Source organism: Pieris rapae, chromosome 16, assembly GCF_905147795.1.
Source record: "Pieris rapae chromosome 16, ilPieRapa1.1, whole genome shotgun sequence".
Classification (NCBI taxonomy): Eukaryota; Metazoa; Arthropoda; class Insecta; order Lepidoptera; family Pieridae; genus Pieris; species Pieris rapae.
The window spans coordinates 4,106,722-4,123,936 of NC_059524.1; the positions used below are offsets into that span (position 1 = coordinate 4,106,722).

The following is a 17,215-nucleotide window of genomic DNA, read 5'->3' on the forward strand; positions in this document are numbered from 1 at the left end:
ATTAATTATTTTATTTGAAAAAAAAAACCGTGAAGTTTTACGAATTTATTTTGAAAAACCTTTCTTTTTCAATCTCTTTTCTAATCGTCCCCGTGTAAAGTACGTGAATTAAATTCTGTTTAACATTTTAATGTTATGTTTGGTCACAGCTCTTGGTCTATTTACTTTCTTAGTATAGCCAAACTTTTTAAGTTGCGTCAACAATTGAAGACTGAACCAACTAAATCCGAAACTATTAGCGTTCTTATACTTCACAAACTACATACATGATTATTGCCCTAATTCAAATTACTTAGCAAAATTGCGCCAAAATTTAAGTAGGTTCAGTTAGCATCAATCACGAAAAAAAAATATTTCAGTTAAAATAAATAAGTATGTAATTTTATAGCAGTCGAAAAAAAAATTTAACATAACCGTTACCGGAAAATGTCTGTTCCTGAAGCAAGTATATAATTTTATTACAGGCACACAGTTTTCAGGGCTTGAGACGGGTGATTGATCTCTGATACCATCAGTCCGGCTGTCAATGACCTTGTGTAGCGTTATAAATAAATTGCTTATATCCTGCGAGACTATCCTTAACCTATTATCATTTTCGTATTAGAATATATCACAGTCAATGGAAACACGTGTTATTAAAGCTGTTAGGATAACTATTATAGTAAAAAAATACACCATCCGTACACGTGGTCAGAGGGGAAAGAAAGAGACGAAAACCCGTTCAAACTTGGCAGCCAGTTTTTGCACCCACTTCGCAGTGCGAAATGATCCTTACTGCTCAGTATGTAAGATTGAAATTCTAAAGGCTATATCAGACATTAAAGCCTTTTTCGTAATGGAATTATTATATCGCGGTAGAGTAGTCTCGGAGTTACATGTTAAGTATACTGAATAGTAAAGTGGGGTCGGTTAGCGAACAACGTGTAGTCGCGCCGGACCGGCTTCGATCGCGACATATGCTTAAAATTTTATATATACCTATTATAAAATCATATGTATTACACAAAAATTTATAAAAATATAATATTTTTCAAAATTCAAGTGCGGTTCTGCTTAAATACGACTAATAGATGACCTTAATTATTTTGAATATATTAACCTAGTAGTGGATGTTTAAATCAGTGCATAAATCGAATTGTTTTATCGTCCAGCTGTGAAGCGATAGTCGATTTTTTTAGTATTTATAAAATTTTAGTTTTTGTGTCAATTAGCGCACGTGGTGTTTCGGAAGGTAGTGTGATGCAATGTTTACATGAGCTTCGTCACTTATTCAGTTAAGGTAGCCAAAATTATGTTTGTATTTACAACCATATTGGGTTATTAATTTTATTAAGTGGTTTGATTTAAATTCATACGATGGCGAAAGTGTCAGCTACTGAAACATTGACGCCGAAGGTGATGGACATAGGAGATGGTGAACATAATGAAGCAGAACCGAGTGGTGGGGTACGGTTAAAGAAAGGGTTAAGTCTTGTCAATGGGGTGGCAATTATTGTTGGAATAATTGTTGGGTCTGGAATCTTCGTCTCTCCCAGCAATGCCTTGAAGAATGCAGGCTCCAAGGGTATGGCGCTAATTGTTTGGGTACTCTCCGGGCTGCTGTCAATGATCGGAGCACTTTGCTATGCAGAGTTGGGTAAGTTTTAATTAATACATTATATATACATTTTAATGTAATTTAATGTTGTAATTAATTCATAACGCGCACCTGACTTGATTTACTTTCACTGTAAACTTATCACGTCAATACTCAATAGGTCAGCGGTCTAAGTTTGAATCACAAGAAAACTGTTTCGGAAAAGATATCATGGAGTTAACTGATCAGTGCACCGTATATACCTTGACATGCGATATTTTACCAAGAATATTTAAATTTTACTATGCACTAAAATAATCTAATCGAAGGCTGCAAAAATCTCTGACTGCCATCAACCTGTGGTTAGTTATGGTAATCATTTTATCAAAATGTTATGGAATCTACTTACATACGTAAAAATAGACGACACGGGGGTCAAACAATAAAAATATGAATTGTATTTACGTGAAAGACATTTTTACTAACTGCAATGCAGTGTTTTCATTGAAGATAGAGCCAAGTATCGAGGTTTAAAGTAGGTTATTATATTGCCTACTTTATGTAGGTCAATGTTGTAACAACATTAAAATATTGTAAACAATCGCACTACTCGGCTTCGTAACTTTCAGGCATTAGGATGATTTAAATATTCTGTAATCCCTCTGTTATGTGTGTGATATTCCGTAACGCACTATAAGACAGACATCTGTCTGTACTTGACACATCCTTGAATATCCATCCATCCTTTTTGGCTAAACCATGCGGCTTTTCAAAAAGCGCTGGACTAGTATATTGTAGAAAATCGACCTACCGTACCAAATGTTCGCAACACAACAGACTCATATTTAAACCATTATGATTATAAGATTCGAAATAATCATGTTTTATATTATTATGAGGTACATTTTAGTTAACCATAGCATCTATAATAACTAAATTTTCATATTATTAAATGAACATAAATTAGTTATCTATTTATATTCCAGGTACTATGATCCCAAAGTCTGGCGGTGACTACGCATACATCGGCGAGGCCTTCGGTCCACTACCAGCATTCCTCTACCTCTGGGTAGCTCTTTTCGTGTTGGTACCTACTGGAAATGCTATCACGGCTTTGATATTCGCTACAAATATTCTCCAGCCTTTTTGGCCTGCCTGTGAACCACCCGTGGATGCCGTGATTCTTGTAGCTGCTGTTTTGACATGTAAGTATAATATAAATAATAGTATTTACTTAAAAGTTGCATAAATTTTTATCAATGTTCGTATGCCTCATAATTAACCGCACACTTTGATTATTTTTAGTAGTAAGTAAAAACTTTATAACGTACTAAGGTTTACATATAGTTTCATTATTTAAAGCGAAAGAGAACAGAAAGAAATCTTAAATCGAATTGAGTAACGACAGATTACGAACATGATTGTAAGTATTACTTAACATCAGGTGCGCGTCCTGTCCGTTTGTCTCCTGTTCTATTAAAAAAAGTAAGTTAATTTATGCGAGCGCTAGTAAAACAACAGAGCCTCAACCAGGTTTAGAATCTTGGAATTTTATGTGATGCGTTATGCAAAGGCGGAAGTTCATAGAAAATGTGGATATGAATTCGAGTGGAATTTAATTTAAAAGGGGTATAATAATGTATGATCGGTCAATACGTCACTAGAGTTATGCTCAACTCCAATAACCTATCTCAATCCATTTTTGACAATTTGATACAGATATCTTAATCCAAATATTGATAAAAATGTGGCAATAACCAATCGACGGATTGTAATATCCATCTGTCACAAGCTTTCCATGGTAGTTTGGATCGGTGTATGGATGTGGATAGAGCTTTGCATGAAAATGACAGTTCAACTATGCCCAGTTAAAATCTTAAGATAGGATTATCTTAAGATTTTAACTTACACCACTTTTTTAAATAATGAAAAAGCTTTTTGATTTGATTTGATATGTTTTAAATCATAGACATGTATATTTTAATATTATTTATACGGTTTTATTTACTTTATTTGGTTAATATTAATTAACAAATATAAGTGTAAAGAGCGAAGAGACTGCATTCTATCCGTCGTCAAAAATGGATTGTCTTCGTAGGGTTTGGTTATTGGGAGGCAGATAGGAGATCGATCGCTGTCGCGGTCTATTCACAATAATAATTTCACAAACATTGTGAAATTAAATTAATTAATTAAGTGTTAATTGTGGAATTATTATTGGGTTAAGCTTCAAGAAGCTTCACCCAATCGCCAATTTACACGAAGAGAATTTTGCTATTTTTTGCTCGTTTCTATTCTAATTACATTGGTCTACGCAACTAATATAAAAAAAATTCAAAATCATTTATTCACGAAGGTAACATAATGTACACTTATGAACGTCAAAAAAGAAATAAACATTAAATGCTTCTAATTTTACATGTACTGCCAGTTCTCAAATCAAAGGCGTAGAACGGAAGAGAAGAACTGGCAATAAACTCTCCGCCACTCTTTTTAATTGCCAAGTATACAATATAACTTAAAAAAATATAAGCACCAATTTATTACATTGTGTATATTAATTAATGTTAAAGAAAAAAGCAGTCGTGGTGAGCCAGTGTTTGTATCTGCTTTATGTTTTCAGTGTAATGTTTATTTTTAATCTATAGTAATTAAAAAATATATATATATTGGACCATTTAATTACCAGGCCATTACATTAAAAAAAAAGTACTGTGTCGTTATAGATCGTCTTTTATCATAGTCAATTTTCTATGTTTTTAATATTCGAATAATTGGCGCAATGTTCATTTTTATTGCGACGTTTGCGAACATTTTTAACGATGTAATTTTGTTCGCATCGGAATACGAGTATAGTGCAACATGTGGCAAATTTATTACTTTGTATACGTTGCAGATATTTGTGACGCAGATATATTTATTATTTGGTCATTAGATGCTTTTCTTTGCTAATCATTTATAGGGTTACAAGGATATTTTTTATACTTTAGGAAACGTCACAAAGATGTGCAGCGTTTTTGTGACAGTGATTGAGACTGATTGAGAGAGAGTAAGAAAAATACACGCTATTGGTTGATGTATTCGATTCGTAGTTACATAGAATTTTAGTTGGCAATTCAGTCGCATAACGTCTTGTGCAGTAAACGCAGATTTTTTATTTATTCATAATATCATTAGCAGGTATACAGTGCGAATATAGATATACAAATCATATACTGGTACATGATCATCTGTTGGGGCTTTTACCTTAGTAATAATTAATTAACAAAGAAGTCTCACTTCTGTATTACACACTATTGATTACAGAAATGTTCAGAATGGAACTGGAAGTTGATTGATACTTAAAAAATAAATGGTTTAGTGTGTGACTATATTGTCTCTTCTCAATTACCATTTAAATTGTATATTATTGAAACACATTTTTATAAAAATTATAAATTTATTGAACTCCACATTTTACTGTTTGTTGAGGTTTAAAGACATTTATTCTCATAATAGACATTAGTCACTTACATGAGAACACTTATATGCTAACGTAACAATTTGAAAAAAAAAGAAAAAAAGAAACTTGGTAGAACTTGGATGAACTTTCATTTCCGTAGATTGGGATCACTCAATAATCTTCTTTTCGTCTTTTAATCTTAATTAAAATATTGCTAGGCTGTCTGCTGATTTCTGTTTTATTTTTCTTAAAAAAAATTAAGTATTGAGTTTTAATTTAGTGTTGTTTTGGGTATATAGCTTTGCATTCATAAGAATCGCAGTTGAAATGCGCCAGTATTATATAACTCGTTTGTACAATGCTTCCAAAGAGGTTGTTAAGCAGAATTCCATTAGTTTTTTTTTATAAATAATAACTTACAATACACGTTTCGTGGAATATGCAACGTGTACATTCCTTGCCACATGCAGCGCCTGTTCAGACTTCACAGAATGCAACTTTAGTGATTTGAATCCTTATTTTGCAAGTTACCTGCCGAGAATGAGTTACACATTTATAGGAAAGATATTATTTAACAAATGTCATCTCACTATACACCGTTTTGTTTTGTGTCAATGGGATTTTCGATCGTATTTGTTTTTTACGTCTTGCTATTGTTTTATTTAAGATTAATTTTATTATTTAATATTTGGAGAAATAGCCTAAACCATGTTCTCGGATAAGTTTACCTTCTATTAATCGTTATAAATATAAGTAACTGATGGATAGGTAGCTAAGGTCAACATTATTTATGTTGTATGTAACAAACTATTAAAATTGTGTTTATGCGTGCCTATCCTGCTATTCTGTTTTACCCGCATTAATACGGACGTAGCATGATTTTAGTTCTGAAGCCTTCTTAGATAAATGAACGTTAATTTTTTTTCTACATGGTACCGCAGACTTTTTTGTAGATATTGATGTCTTCTATAAAACTGTATTACATCGATTTTCTCTAGGTATTGTCAGATCCGCAGCGTACGCAAAGTAACAAAGTTTTTATACGGATAACTTTTTGAAAATATCTATATTCGTGAGGATTATAGGATAAATAAAAGAAATGTATAGGATTCTAAAAGTGAAAGAATTTTTTAAATATATCGAATACTTTTGGACCCTTTTCAACGCAAACAAACAAACAAACAATCAAATCTTTTCTCTTCATTAGTCTAATTGATATAGATGGAGATAAAAAGAAAATCCTTTTTAGATCGAACCCAACCTAGCATGTTGAACAAACCAAGCGCAGAATTTTTTAATTTGAACTTCACAGTATTAATATCTTTCTTATTTCTTAAATTATATTACTTTTGTAAATCTTGACAAAATGTTGGTACAACCAAACTAATATATAAAAACAAGCAGGGACTTCATAACAAAATAGATATTAATGTATAATTTAATCAGCAGTTTAAATACAATATAATAAATAGATCAATAATTTATTCGATAATGTATTTCGTGGTATTTGCACAGAGCAAATACATTATACAACGAATTTACTAAATACATTTTCAATCCCTACCATAAAGCATAACCATTGCAACTTGCAAGATTTCCGGTTCTCTTGAACTTTTTGGACAATCATTTTCTTTGCAACTTTTCAAGAGGTTCAATGTACTCCAGAGAATGAGACAACGGACTTTTTCGCACAATTCGGGTACATAATGAAAACATATTCTGAAATAACGAAAACTTTTCGACAATGCAATTTTTATTTCTAATAGAAGCGCTGATGCGATATTTTGTCCTGTGAAAAGTGCATGGTAGACAAAAGTTTATAAAACTGGACTTAGCCAAGATGCCTTAACAGTACCTAGTGTATGTAGAAAGTCGAAAGCAAAATTTGCATGACAGTTCGTGTCTAGTAACTCATATATGTATAGGGAAAATGCTATTACTTAGGAATGTTATATTTCTATTTGCCGTTTGAGATAGACAAAAACCATAAAATCGACTCAACATCGACTTTAGGACCGTTTTTGGAATATTTTGTAAAATTTAATTATAAGTATAGTTTTTTATAGTTTAGCAATGTTAGATACATTTCTTCTTGGCATAGTCTTTTTTTGCCTGAAAATAGCGTAAGAGTTCTGTTTTCTCTTGGGAATGACTTATTTAATTCAAATACATATAAACAAAGTAATATTAAAGTGTGCACGTGGTCCATAGTTTCCATAAAATGTTTTTATCTAATTTTCCCATTGAAAGTGGTATTTCCAAAACTTTTTCGGCTGATGTTTCTAACAACGAAAAAAACCACCACCGCCATATAGTTTTGAAGATTTGTAAGCTAAATTTTGAAAACGCTTAACAATAACGACACATTTAATTACATCAAATAACATACCAACGTTGGCAAACCCAAAGCAATCGGTCACAAAATTTGTCTCATTCGAATGAACTTTAAAGTTGCTCAAAGTCAGATTTATCGCCCAACAATGAAAGTTAAAAGTATATTGAATATCAAAAAGGAAGTACAATTACGTTACAATAAGGAGTTATTCGTGTGTGCAGGGCCGCGGAGGTCCGCGTCTTTATCCTCGTACGCTGATTGTGCTTGACAGGATAATGAGAATTTCCTCCCGTATCGCCAGCGCAAATAACGCTCCGGTAGTAGCACTTAATTTGTCCCTATACAATGTAATACACACCTGTATAGGCAAGGGAAAATATATTATTTTACCGTAATACATTATATGCATGGGGCACTGACAGGTAACGTCACAAATTAACGTAATTTTAGTCTATGATGCAAAATATGCGTACATTATCTGTGGCGTCGTGATAAAAAACATATTTGTACTGTCAGTATTAATCCACTTATTTATTTGCACCTTCTGTGTATTTTTGCATGTGTCTATCCTGTAGTCTCTGTGAATGAGTTTTCTAACAGTTCTATAGATTATGCAACGAGGAAACACGCGTGATACTCAAACCGGTTTTACAGTTAAACCAAAATTTACTTTGACATTTGTAATAAAAAAATATCTACATTTAAATATAAAGCAGTAACAATTTAAATATTTGGAGGTTAAATGTAGATAAGTTATGTAAAACTACTAGATATGGGTTTTGCGGTAGTTTATAAATTAAATTATATGTTTTCCTTAAACATATAATTTAATTTATTCTATGTAGGTTTTATTTTATTTTAATTATTAAAAATACCCCGACGGAAGACATTTTAGAATTAGAAAACGGCTGTGGACATTTTTACATAAATATAGCATAAAATTGGGGCATATTATTCTATTTAAAATATTTAACTTAGAACAGAAGAATTACTGACTGAAATTCCATACTTTATTGGCTATGGGCGTCACAGTTAGTGTTCGTTCCTGAACCCTTAATGTATATTTTGTAATCACAAAATAATGTATATATTCCAATGTTCTGGGAAATATTGATTCAAATATAATGGCTAAAATGTATTATTATATTTACATAACTCTGGGTTAGGAGTACTTTTCTGAAATAGTGATTAGCCGGTGACTAAATAGTCACTATATGTATGTATCTATACTAATATTATAAAGAGGAAAGGTTTGATTTTTTGTTTGTTTGTATGAATTGAATAGGCTCCGAAACTACTTGGCAAATTTGAAAAATTCTTTCACTGTTGGAAAGCTACATCATTCCTGAGTGACATAGGCTATATTTCATTTTCAAAAAAAATAGGCATCCTTACTAAAATTACGATAACATTAACATTTGTTTATTATTTGATACAATTCTAACAGATGGCGCTGAGTTAAAGGTAGTTTAGTTTAGGTCCGTGTCGTGGTACCAACGTTTCACATAAGTTCTCCTACGGTTTCCCTTGATTAATTTATTACTATGTAATATAACAAAAACCTTAGCCACAGCAACGCTTGGCCGAGTCTGCTAGTGTTATATATTTTTCGTAAAAAAGTTACACTTTCATTTAAACCATGCCCCGCAAAGCTGCTTACGTAGATTAACTACAGGTGACTCGCTTTATAAAAACATAGCTTATAAATTATGAAATTAGGTTATATCAATACAATTAATTATATAAACTATATAAGATTTAGGCTTATAAGTTTAATTTTGTATTGTTTTTATGTAGGATAATTGGTGTGGGAATTATTTTGGAGTTCTATCGAATTAGTAGTAACTAACGAAAAGAAAAATGTAGTGGAATAAATAAAAATAAATTAATAATTTACGTAAATGGTCACAATATATTATATGTTATATGTTAGAGCGAGATTTCAACAACATTCACATTTTATTCAGCGACTAAATACAGAAAATACGTTACCCAAGTGAGCTCCCTAATTAAAACCCGCTGATAATAACGTATTTGATAACATCATTTCAATTATAATTATATTTGTTTCAGGTTTCCTCACAGCCCTAAATTGTTATAATGTAAAATGGGTTACACGAGTCCAAGATTCGTTTACGGCAGCCAAAATGCTGGCACTGGTGGTAATGTTTGGTGCGAGTATTTGGTATTTGTTCGCTGAGAGTACAAACAACGTTGAATCAATGATGGAGGGAACTGTAACAAAGCCAGGGGACATCGCGGCTGCTTTCTACCATGGGTTATTTTCGTACTCCGGTTGGAATTATCTCAACTTTGTGACAGAGGAACTGAAAGATCCATACAGGTAACTTAACGCATGAAATTTTCAAGTTATATGGAAAGCTTTATTAATGAAATCACAATCTTAAAATAATGTTAATAAATACAATTTGAGTCAACTTAAAATATTGTAACTAAACTACTATTTTTTTTTAAATGGAAATATAAACCTAATATGCGGTGTTTGTAGTTAAAATCCTCCGAAACGGCTTGACCGATGCTCATGAAATTTTGTGTGCATATTGGGTATGTCTGAGAATCGAACATCTATTTTTCATTCCTCTGAATGTTAAGGGTAGTCCACCCCTATTTTTTTTAATTTTTAGTAAAGTTTTATTTTTTATGGTACAGCATTAAAAAATACATACGACCCCTAATTTTCACCCTCCTACGATGAACCCCTATTATTTATTAAGTATAAATGATATACAGGGCAAAACGACGTTTTCTTGGTCAGCTAGTAAGAAAACCTCCATAAATATATGTTTATGTGTATGTTATATCAATGTGTCGAACAAAAGTTGTTAGCCAAATTTCTACTAATTATATATTTTCAATTTCAGGAACCTGCCTCGAGCAATCTGTATATCAATGCCAGTCGTCACAATTGTGTATGCATTGACCAATTTTGCCCTCTTCGTTGTCTTAACAAAGGAACAAATTATTGCGTCCGGCGCTGCCGTTGCCGTCACATTTGGCGACCAAATACTGGGCATGTTCTCTTGGATAATGCCTTTATTTGTCGCACTGTGTACTTTTGGATCCCTCAATGGGGCTATTTACGCCTCATCCAGGCTGTTCTTCGTCGGAGCAAGGAATGGACACTTACCACTGGCGATCGCACTTATAGACGTCCGACGACTTACTCCAGTTCCATCTTTAATTTTTATGGTAAGTGTAAATAAATAGAACACTAATATTAAATATCTTATATAAAAATTTGCTATACTTATCCGATTTGTATAAAATTTTGCACACCCTGTGCAGTTTATATTATAATTATACTGTACGTGTGCATGTTGCTGAACTCTTCTTAAACGGCTCGACCGAATTGAATATTTTCGTATGCGTTTGGGTTAAGCCCTGGGTGGATTTCACAAATCACGCAGGTGGCGCTGCAGTCGGTACTTTCATAATTTGTTTAATGTCCTATTCGCTTAAATATCATACAGGACGACGTCTGTCGGGTCGCTAGTAGGTCTATAAAAATCAGGGTTTGTAGTCTCTGATTTTATAGACCAAGTACCTGCTCTCTCGATCTTCGTTTCTCCTTAATGTGATTTTACTTAGCTTTCGTTTTTAGTACATACCAACATGGAAAGTTTTGCTAAGCTACCCCAGAGACTGTTCGGTTTTACGGATGAAAATTTTTAGGATTTTCTGTGAATTTTTCTCTATAAACCTGAGATTTTGATTGAAAAAATTAAGGGTTGTGTGTAATTTTGTATGCTGTATTATTAAAAAAAAACAATTTTTTTTTTCAAAATTTACATATAATTATGTATCACATCAGTCATCTCACAAACTCTTTATAATAGAATATATTTGTTTTTCAGATATCATTTTTCCCCTAAAAGTTACTAATTTAACAAGGTTGACAATTGACACATTAATTAAATTTTTGCACGCTAATATGGAAGTGATAATAACCAGAAAAAACACAATTCAATTATTTTCTCACTTTATCAACAGAGTATAATTAGTGATAAAACTTAATTATACCTTTTGAATATCATGATTCAATTATGTATCTGTAGCCACTAAAAATATACATATCTTAATCTATTTCGCTAGGAGCTAGGTTATTTTATTATTACGTCCATATCATTAGTATCGTATATGGTCTATTACATTACAAAACTAAAAGTTACAAGAGAAAATGGGTTTGGAAGTCACAAAGTTTTCAAGATTTACTTCAATCCAATCTTAACTTCAATTACGGATGCGTCTCAGGATGGCTTTAGTATACAAAATAATCCGATATTTAAAACATATTAATAGATTCAAAATCAATAATATTAATAGATTCATAATCTTATATATAAAATTCTCGTGTCGCGGTATTTGTGGTTAAACTCCTCCGAAGCGGCTTGACCGATTCTCATGAAACTTTGTGTGCATATTGCAACCCTAAATTTTCAACCCTCTACGATTAACCCCTATTTTTTTATTATAAATGATATACATGGCAAAATGACGTTTGTCAGGTCAGCTAGTTGTGTCATATTAATATTGCATATTTTGTTCCAGTGTCTGGTGACGCTCTTACTTTTACTGACGCGGAGCGTGGAGTCACTCGTGCTATACGTCACATCTGTGGAGGCAATTTTCATTATCTGCTCAGTCGCGGGCCTCCTCTGGCTGCGACACACACAGCCAAACGTATCCCGACCGATTCGAGTCAACCTATTATTCCCAATATCATTCCTTGTTTTGTGTACAACACTTGTTATATGTTCCTGTTTTAAGTCCCCAGTTGAAGTCGGTATAGGTATTGGCATGATTGCGGCGGGAATACCGGTTTATTTTATTTGCGTTCGGCACACTCCACAATGGTTGCAGTCAGCCTGCAATTCATTCAACATTGTCTGCTCAAAGATGTTCCTATGTCTCCCCGAAGACTCGAAAGAGTTATGATTTATAAAATCATTACGTTAGATCTGTTTGAAAGTATTCTTAGATTTAAGTTTGACAATAAAAATCGAGCTTTTACAATTGCTTTTTTATATTATGAGCTTGATCGGTCTATTAATATAATGCTTTTTGAAATTTCTTTTATTTTCCTTTTATAAGAATTACATTGTTCCTATGTTTATGTTATTTCAGTATATAAGGTTTGTATACAATTTTAGATGTGTTAATCAACTGTTTATTAGTTATATGCATTCTGCATAAGTAATGCTGTAGAATACGTTACAAGACAATATCAGTAAAAAGTTGGATTCAAACGGCATACAGAACGCATTATCATATAAATTCACATATTTACATCATTAATGAGTCAAGTAATGTTTTTTTATTATTTTTTTTATTGGCTAGTGGGCCTACCTCCCCGGCGATTTCCGCCCCGGGGCCGAGGAAGCTAAGCTTTAGTAAGTTTTTCAGTATAAGTTCTTTATTTGAAGTAAAAAAATCAATGGTGTCTTTGGACATGAGTGAGGTGGTTGAGGGTCGGTTTTGCTATTTGATACAATAATTTTGCCTCAACCACCTCGGAGGAAGTGTCAAGTAATGTTGTATCCAGTTTTTTAAAGAAATGTTTTCCTTTAACGCATTATCGAGGTAAAATACCTTGTCTTTAAGTCTAATATGCCAGGCACGGGTAAGTAATCAAATCATAACGCTTATATTTGTATTAACTATCTACACTTATGAACGTCAATATAAATCAAAAGATCGAAATTTACATGTTCTACTAATTCGAATATAGGTTAAGGCTAGGCGAGAAGAACTAACAACAAAAACTCGGCCTGCTAACGGCTGTAAAGGAGAAATTATAAGGAACCGCTGAAGATATCGCTGTGCGCACCTATCATTGTACACTATGCTTTACTAGATATATTAAAACAATGAGTCATAATAATTTAGTCAACAGCAAATCAAAACATTAGTCCAAAATTGCGATTTCGAAAATTTAAATTAAGAAACAATATAAATATATTTTTATAGACATCTTTTGAAAGTTCATTAATTCAATTACTAGTTCATTAATTTAATACAATTATGTTTTGGCAATTTAAATCTAAGGGCGATGATTCCACATGATTTCATTTTCATTCACATTCCACATATTGAATTTTCTAAACGCCTACTACTTTTTTTAGGCAATTCACATTTTTCGTATCTTGATCGAATATTTAAAATGCAAATCAAATTTTATTTATCATTATCATATCATATTGGTAGACATAAACACTAAAAAACGAAAGGTTATTAATAATAATTTATTGCGGATGAGTTCTATACAAGTTTTCCAATTGTTAATATTAATACTAACGATTTAATTCACTACTACAATACCGGTACAGTTTTGATCGTGTAGTTTACACGTGTGGTTTTCTATCCTAAGTTGAAAAACTACGTACGCCATGTTCAAACCCTGGAAGAAAACCAATAATGTGGATGATAAGAAGAGACTTTCAAACCTTTTATTATTATTATTTAAGAGCTATAAAGTGGGGCAGGTACTTCAGAAACTCATTTTTACCATAAAATTATGATACAATCATCCGGAACTCTATTGTGAAATGTTTCATTGTTACTGATAAAAGCAGCGAACCATAAATTTGTATATATTGGACACGTACCACAATGAAAAACACAACTCGGACGCGGAACAACAAATACTTTATTCACGTAGACTTTTGACTAAATTTTTTTTTAGATTTAACTAAATGAAAAATATATTAAAATCATAAAATAAATTTACAAAAACACCACAGCACCAGTCCAACTTGAACAACAAGGAGAAGAATTAAGATTTCAATAAGACGTTAGGCAAGGCGATACACTTCCCCAAAACTGTTCACAGCAGTGTTAAAGATTATATTCAGGAACGTGGGAGCAATTTGGAATCAGCATCAACGGATTGAACCATTTAAAATTTGCTCTTGACTCAGTAATATTTGCTGAGAAACCAAGCATACTACAAACTATGATACTTTTCCTGCAATTCAAATGATACCTACACGATACCATATTAAGAGAAATATTATACTTTACATCTAACATTTCAACCAATTATATGTAGGTACCGAAACCCGAACACAAGGAAAACGTTAGTACGTTTTAAAATATGTCTACCTTATAATTTATTTTCAATAAAGATGAATAATTTTTTAATTATAAATCTCACCTTTGGTCTCATAATGATTATCTTCTTTTTCATTTCAAAGGGTAATGACTTCAATAATTATAATAGCGAAACCTAACGGTAAAATGTTAGCTTTTTTGGCAATCATCGATTTCCGCGAATTTCAAATCTGCTTAACAACATACAATTGGCGTCGAAGAAATTAGAATGAAAAATCGAACGATTTTGGCGACGTGGGTTCTATCCATCTTCCAAATTTTCTATCCTTTTTCAAGCATCCATCCTACAGACCAGGATATACCTTCCAGACAGGACCTTCCACTTGATTCGGTATCACAGTTGCAAATATTGATTGCTAATATTATAATTCAGGTTCAAATCAAGAAGTAGGTACCTAAATTTAATTCAAAGATGTTTCCATTATTTCTTCATGTGTTAATAAAGTATAGTTTAGAGTTTATTCCCAGTTTCTCTGGCCCGTTCTACGCCCTTGATTTGAGAACTGGCAGTTAATGTAAAGCATTTAGCGTTTAATATGTATTTCTTTATTGACGTTCATCGGTCGAGTGAACCTACTTTGTGTTACCTAAATGATTTTGAAAATACACGTAGGTACTAACGATGGAGATTATTAGAAAGTGTGAGTGATCAGCTTTCGGAGACGTGGAGCATTTTGTCACACCAATAAGGTATAACCAATAAGCAATATCGCAATGTTTGTGACAATATTTATATAAGCTATCGTATAGTGGCTGAGAATGTTTGTTGGGAGCGGTAAATAAGCGGTTGATACATGATTGGAAACTAAATAAAACATTGTAAATGTTTGGTGCAAATATATTATTCATAGTTACATGTAAACATTTTATTTACCCCTTTACATCACTTCTGTAACCGATTGCTTATATATATATGAAATACCCGCGACTTCTATCAAGTCATTCGATTGCATTAGGCTATCAAGATTTAGATATTATCGGACAAATTTACTAATACTCGATAGGATCCGGTGGCATTTGCTACTATTCTGCATAGCTATGTCGCAGTTCGTATATCGCTTGGTGGCGCAAATGAGATATTATTTAAGTCGTTTCCTTATCACATATCGTAAATTCAACAGTTATGAGTGATGTTCAGCTGAATGAAATCACTAGTATGAGCGTTTATTATTCTATACGAGACTGAGTTGTAACATATTCATGTTTAATTCATCTCTAATAATAATGTTAATGGTAATATTACTTTAATAATAAATTTAGGCTTAATATTTACTATTTATATCTTCTTTGCACATTCGTTAGTCGAGCAGGCCTGATGGCTTCTCACAATTGCGTCAGTTCACTTCAATACATCCGATTAAAAAAGGCAATCGCTCTGATCTGTCCAAGATCGCCCAATAGTTATAACCTCCTTGTTCTCCAACATAACGGAAACCATTATTAAAGGCGAGCTTTACCCATGGTCGGTACGGCTTTCGTCGTTGTCGCTCAGCTGGTGACTACACATAAGTAGGCAGAAGCAAATGAGTGAAAGATGCCGGCGATCGCATTAAGTTTAGACAGCGACTGACTTTGATTGTGTGTGGCACAGAGCACTTATTACAAATCTTACAGCCTACAAGATTGTGTCCTATATACCCTTTTCTTCTGCATGTCATGATATGTTGCAACTTAGCAACATACTTTGCTATGCGGACGACAACACTGGGGATACTTATTACACTGGCCAACAGTTCCGGCAGTTGGCGACCGCAACAAATTTGTATTTGAAATTCTGCTATGTGGTGTCTCGGACTGAGGTCTACTAAATCCCGAACTCCTTTCGAAGACACTCTTAAACACACAACCAAATCACAGACAGACACTTGATTGTGTATTTAAGAGTGCGAGCTGATGCAGGCTGTGGCTTTGTCTTTGATTGCGTCGACATATCGAACGACGTTCAGTTTCTTCAATCGCATTGCCCAAGATAATGTTCATAGTAATCGTTCGGATTATTACCTGCAGCTGAGTTTAATCATCGGATGTCAAAGCAGAATACGAAATTCCTTATGTATCACCTCTGAGCGATCCGCATCTGACGTCTATGGCAGTTTTGCCGCGCATCACCTCTATTTGGAACCAGCTCCCCACTGAAGTATTTTCAAAACAATTTGACTTAGAATCCTTCAAGTGAGCGTTCTGCCCGTTTTCTCCGGGTTATATAAAAGGTGGGTAGGTTTAGTATAATAATATAATAATAATAAGTCTTTATTCATTTAAGTTGGTACATCTTTCTTTTCATAGTGTAAGATTTGGGAACCCTTTTATGTAAATATACATGTGTTAGGGTTCCCAGCTCTTCCATAACAAACTTAATTACTTAAAATAATTTAACCAATTCATTTCCTTTTTATTTTTTACTTTTCAAACCGTTATCATCACACCTGATTGTGTGCATGAGTAAGTGTGTGAGAGAGTGAATGAGTGAGTGAGTAAGTGAGTGAATGAGTGAGTGAGTACGTGAGTGAATGAGTAACGTGTATTTAAATCCTGGGTCTCAAAAGCAGTTCTAACACTGCATAAGGCGTGATCATAAGCCAGTCTTTTATTCGGTATAGTAGAATAGATGGATCTGGAAACAAAAACATTTTTAGAATTAAAGTAACCTCTGTGGATACATACTTACCTTCGCAACGCCCCAAAGTGGATGTCAATCAATGTTGATCGTACCAGGATTGTTAAATTATTT

The 17,215-nt window shown here is 33.0% G+C and overlaps 1 protein-coding gene across 1 annotated transcript; it reads left to right on the forward strand.

The window, feature by feature from the left end:
• Nucleotides 1-880: 880 nt before the first annotated feature.
• LOC111000357 (large neutral amino acids transporter small subunit 1) lies at nucleotides 881-12,384 on the forward strand. Its single transcript, XM_022269761.2, has 5 exons — nucleotides 881-1,636; nucleotides 2,563-2,781; nucleotides 9,427-9,697; nucleotides 10,236-10,563; nucleotides 11,923-12,384. The coding sequence occupies exons 1-5, from the start codon at nucleotides 1,357-1,359 to the stop codon at nucleotides 12,307-12,309; spliced, it is 1,485 nt and encodes a 494-aa protein (XP_022125453.1). The 5' UTR covers nucleotides 881-1,356; the 3' UTR covers nucleotides 12,310-12,384.
• Nucleotides 12,385-17,215: the final 4,831 nt, after the last annotated feature.

Coding starts and splice junctions, on each gene's coding strand:
- LOC111000357 (XM_022269761.2), top strand. CDS start 1,357: ATGGCGAAAGTGTCAGCTACTGAAACATTGACGCCGAAGGTGATGGAC. Junction 1,637..2,562: donor ACTTTGCTATGCAGAGTTGG/GTAAGTTTTAAT, acceptor TTTATATTCCAG/GTACTATGATCCCAAAGTCT. Junction 10,564..11,922: donor TTCCATCTTTAATTTTTATG/GTAAGTGTAAAT, acceptor ATTTTGTTCCAG/TGTCTGGTGACGCTCTTACT.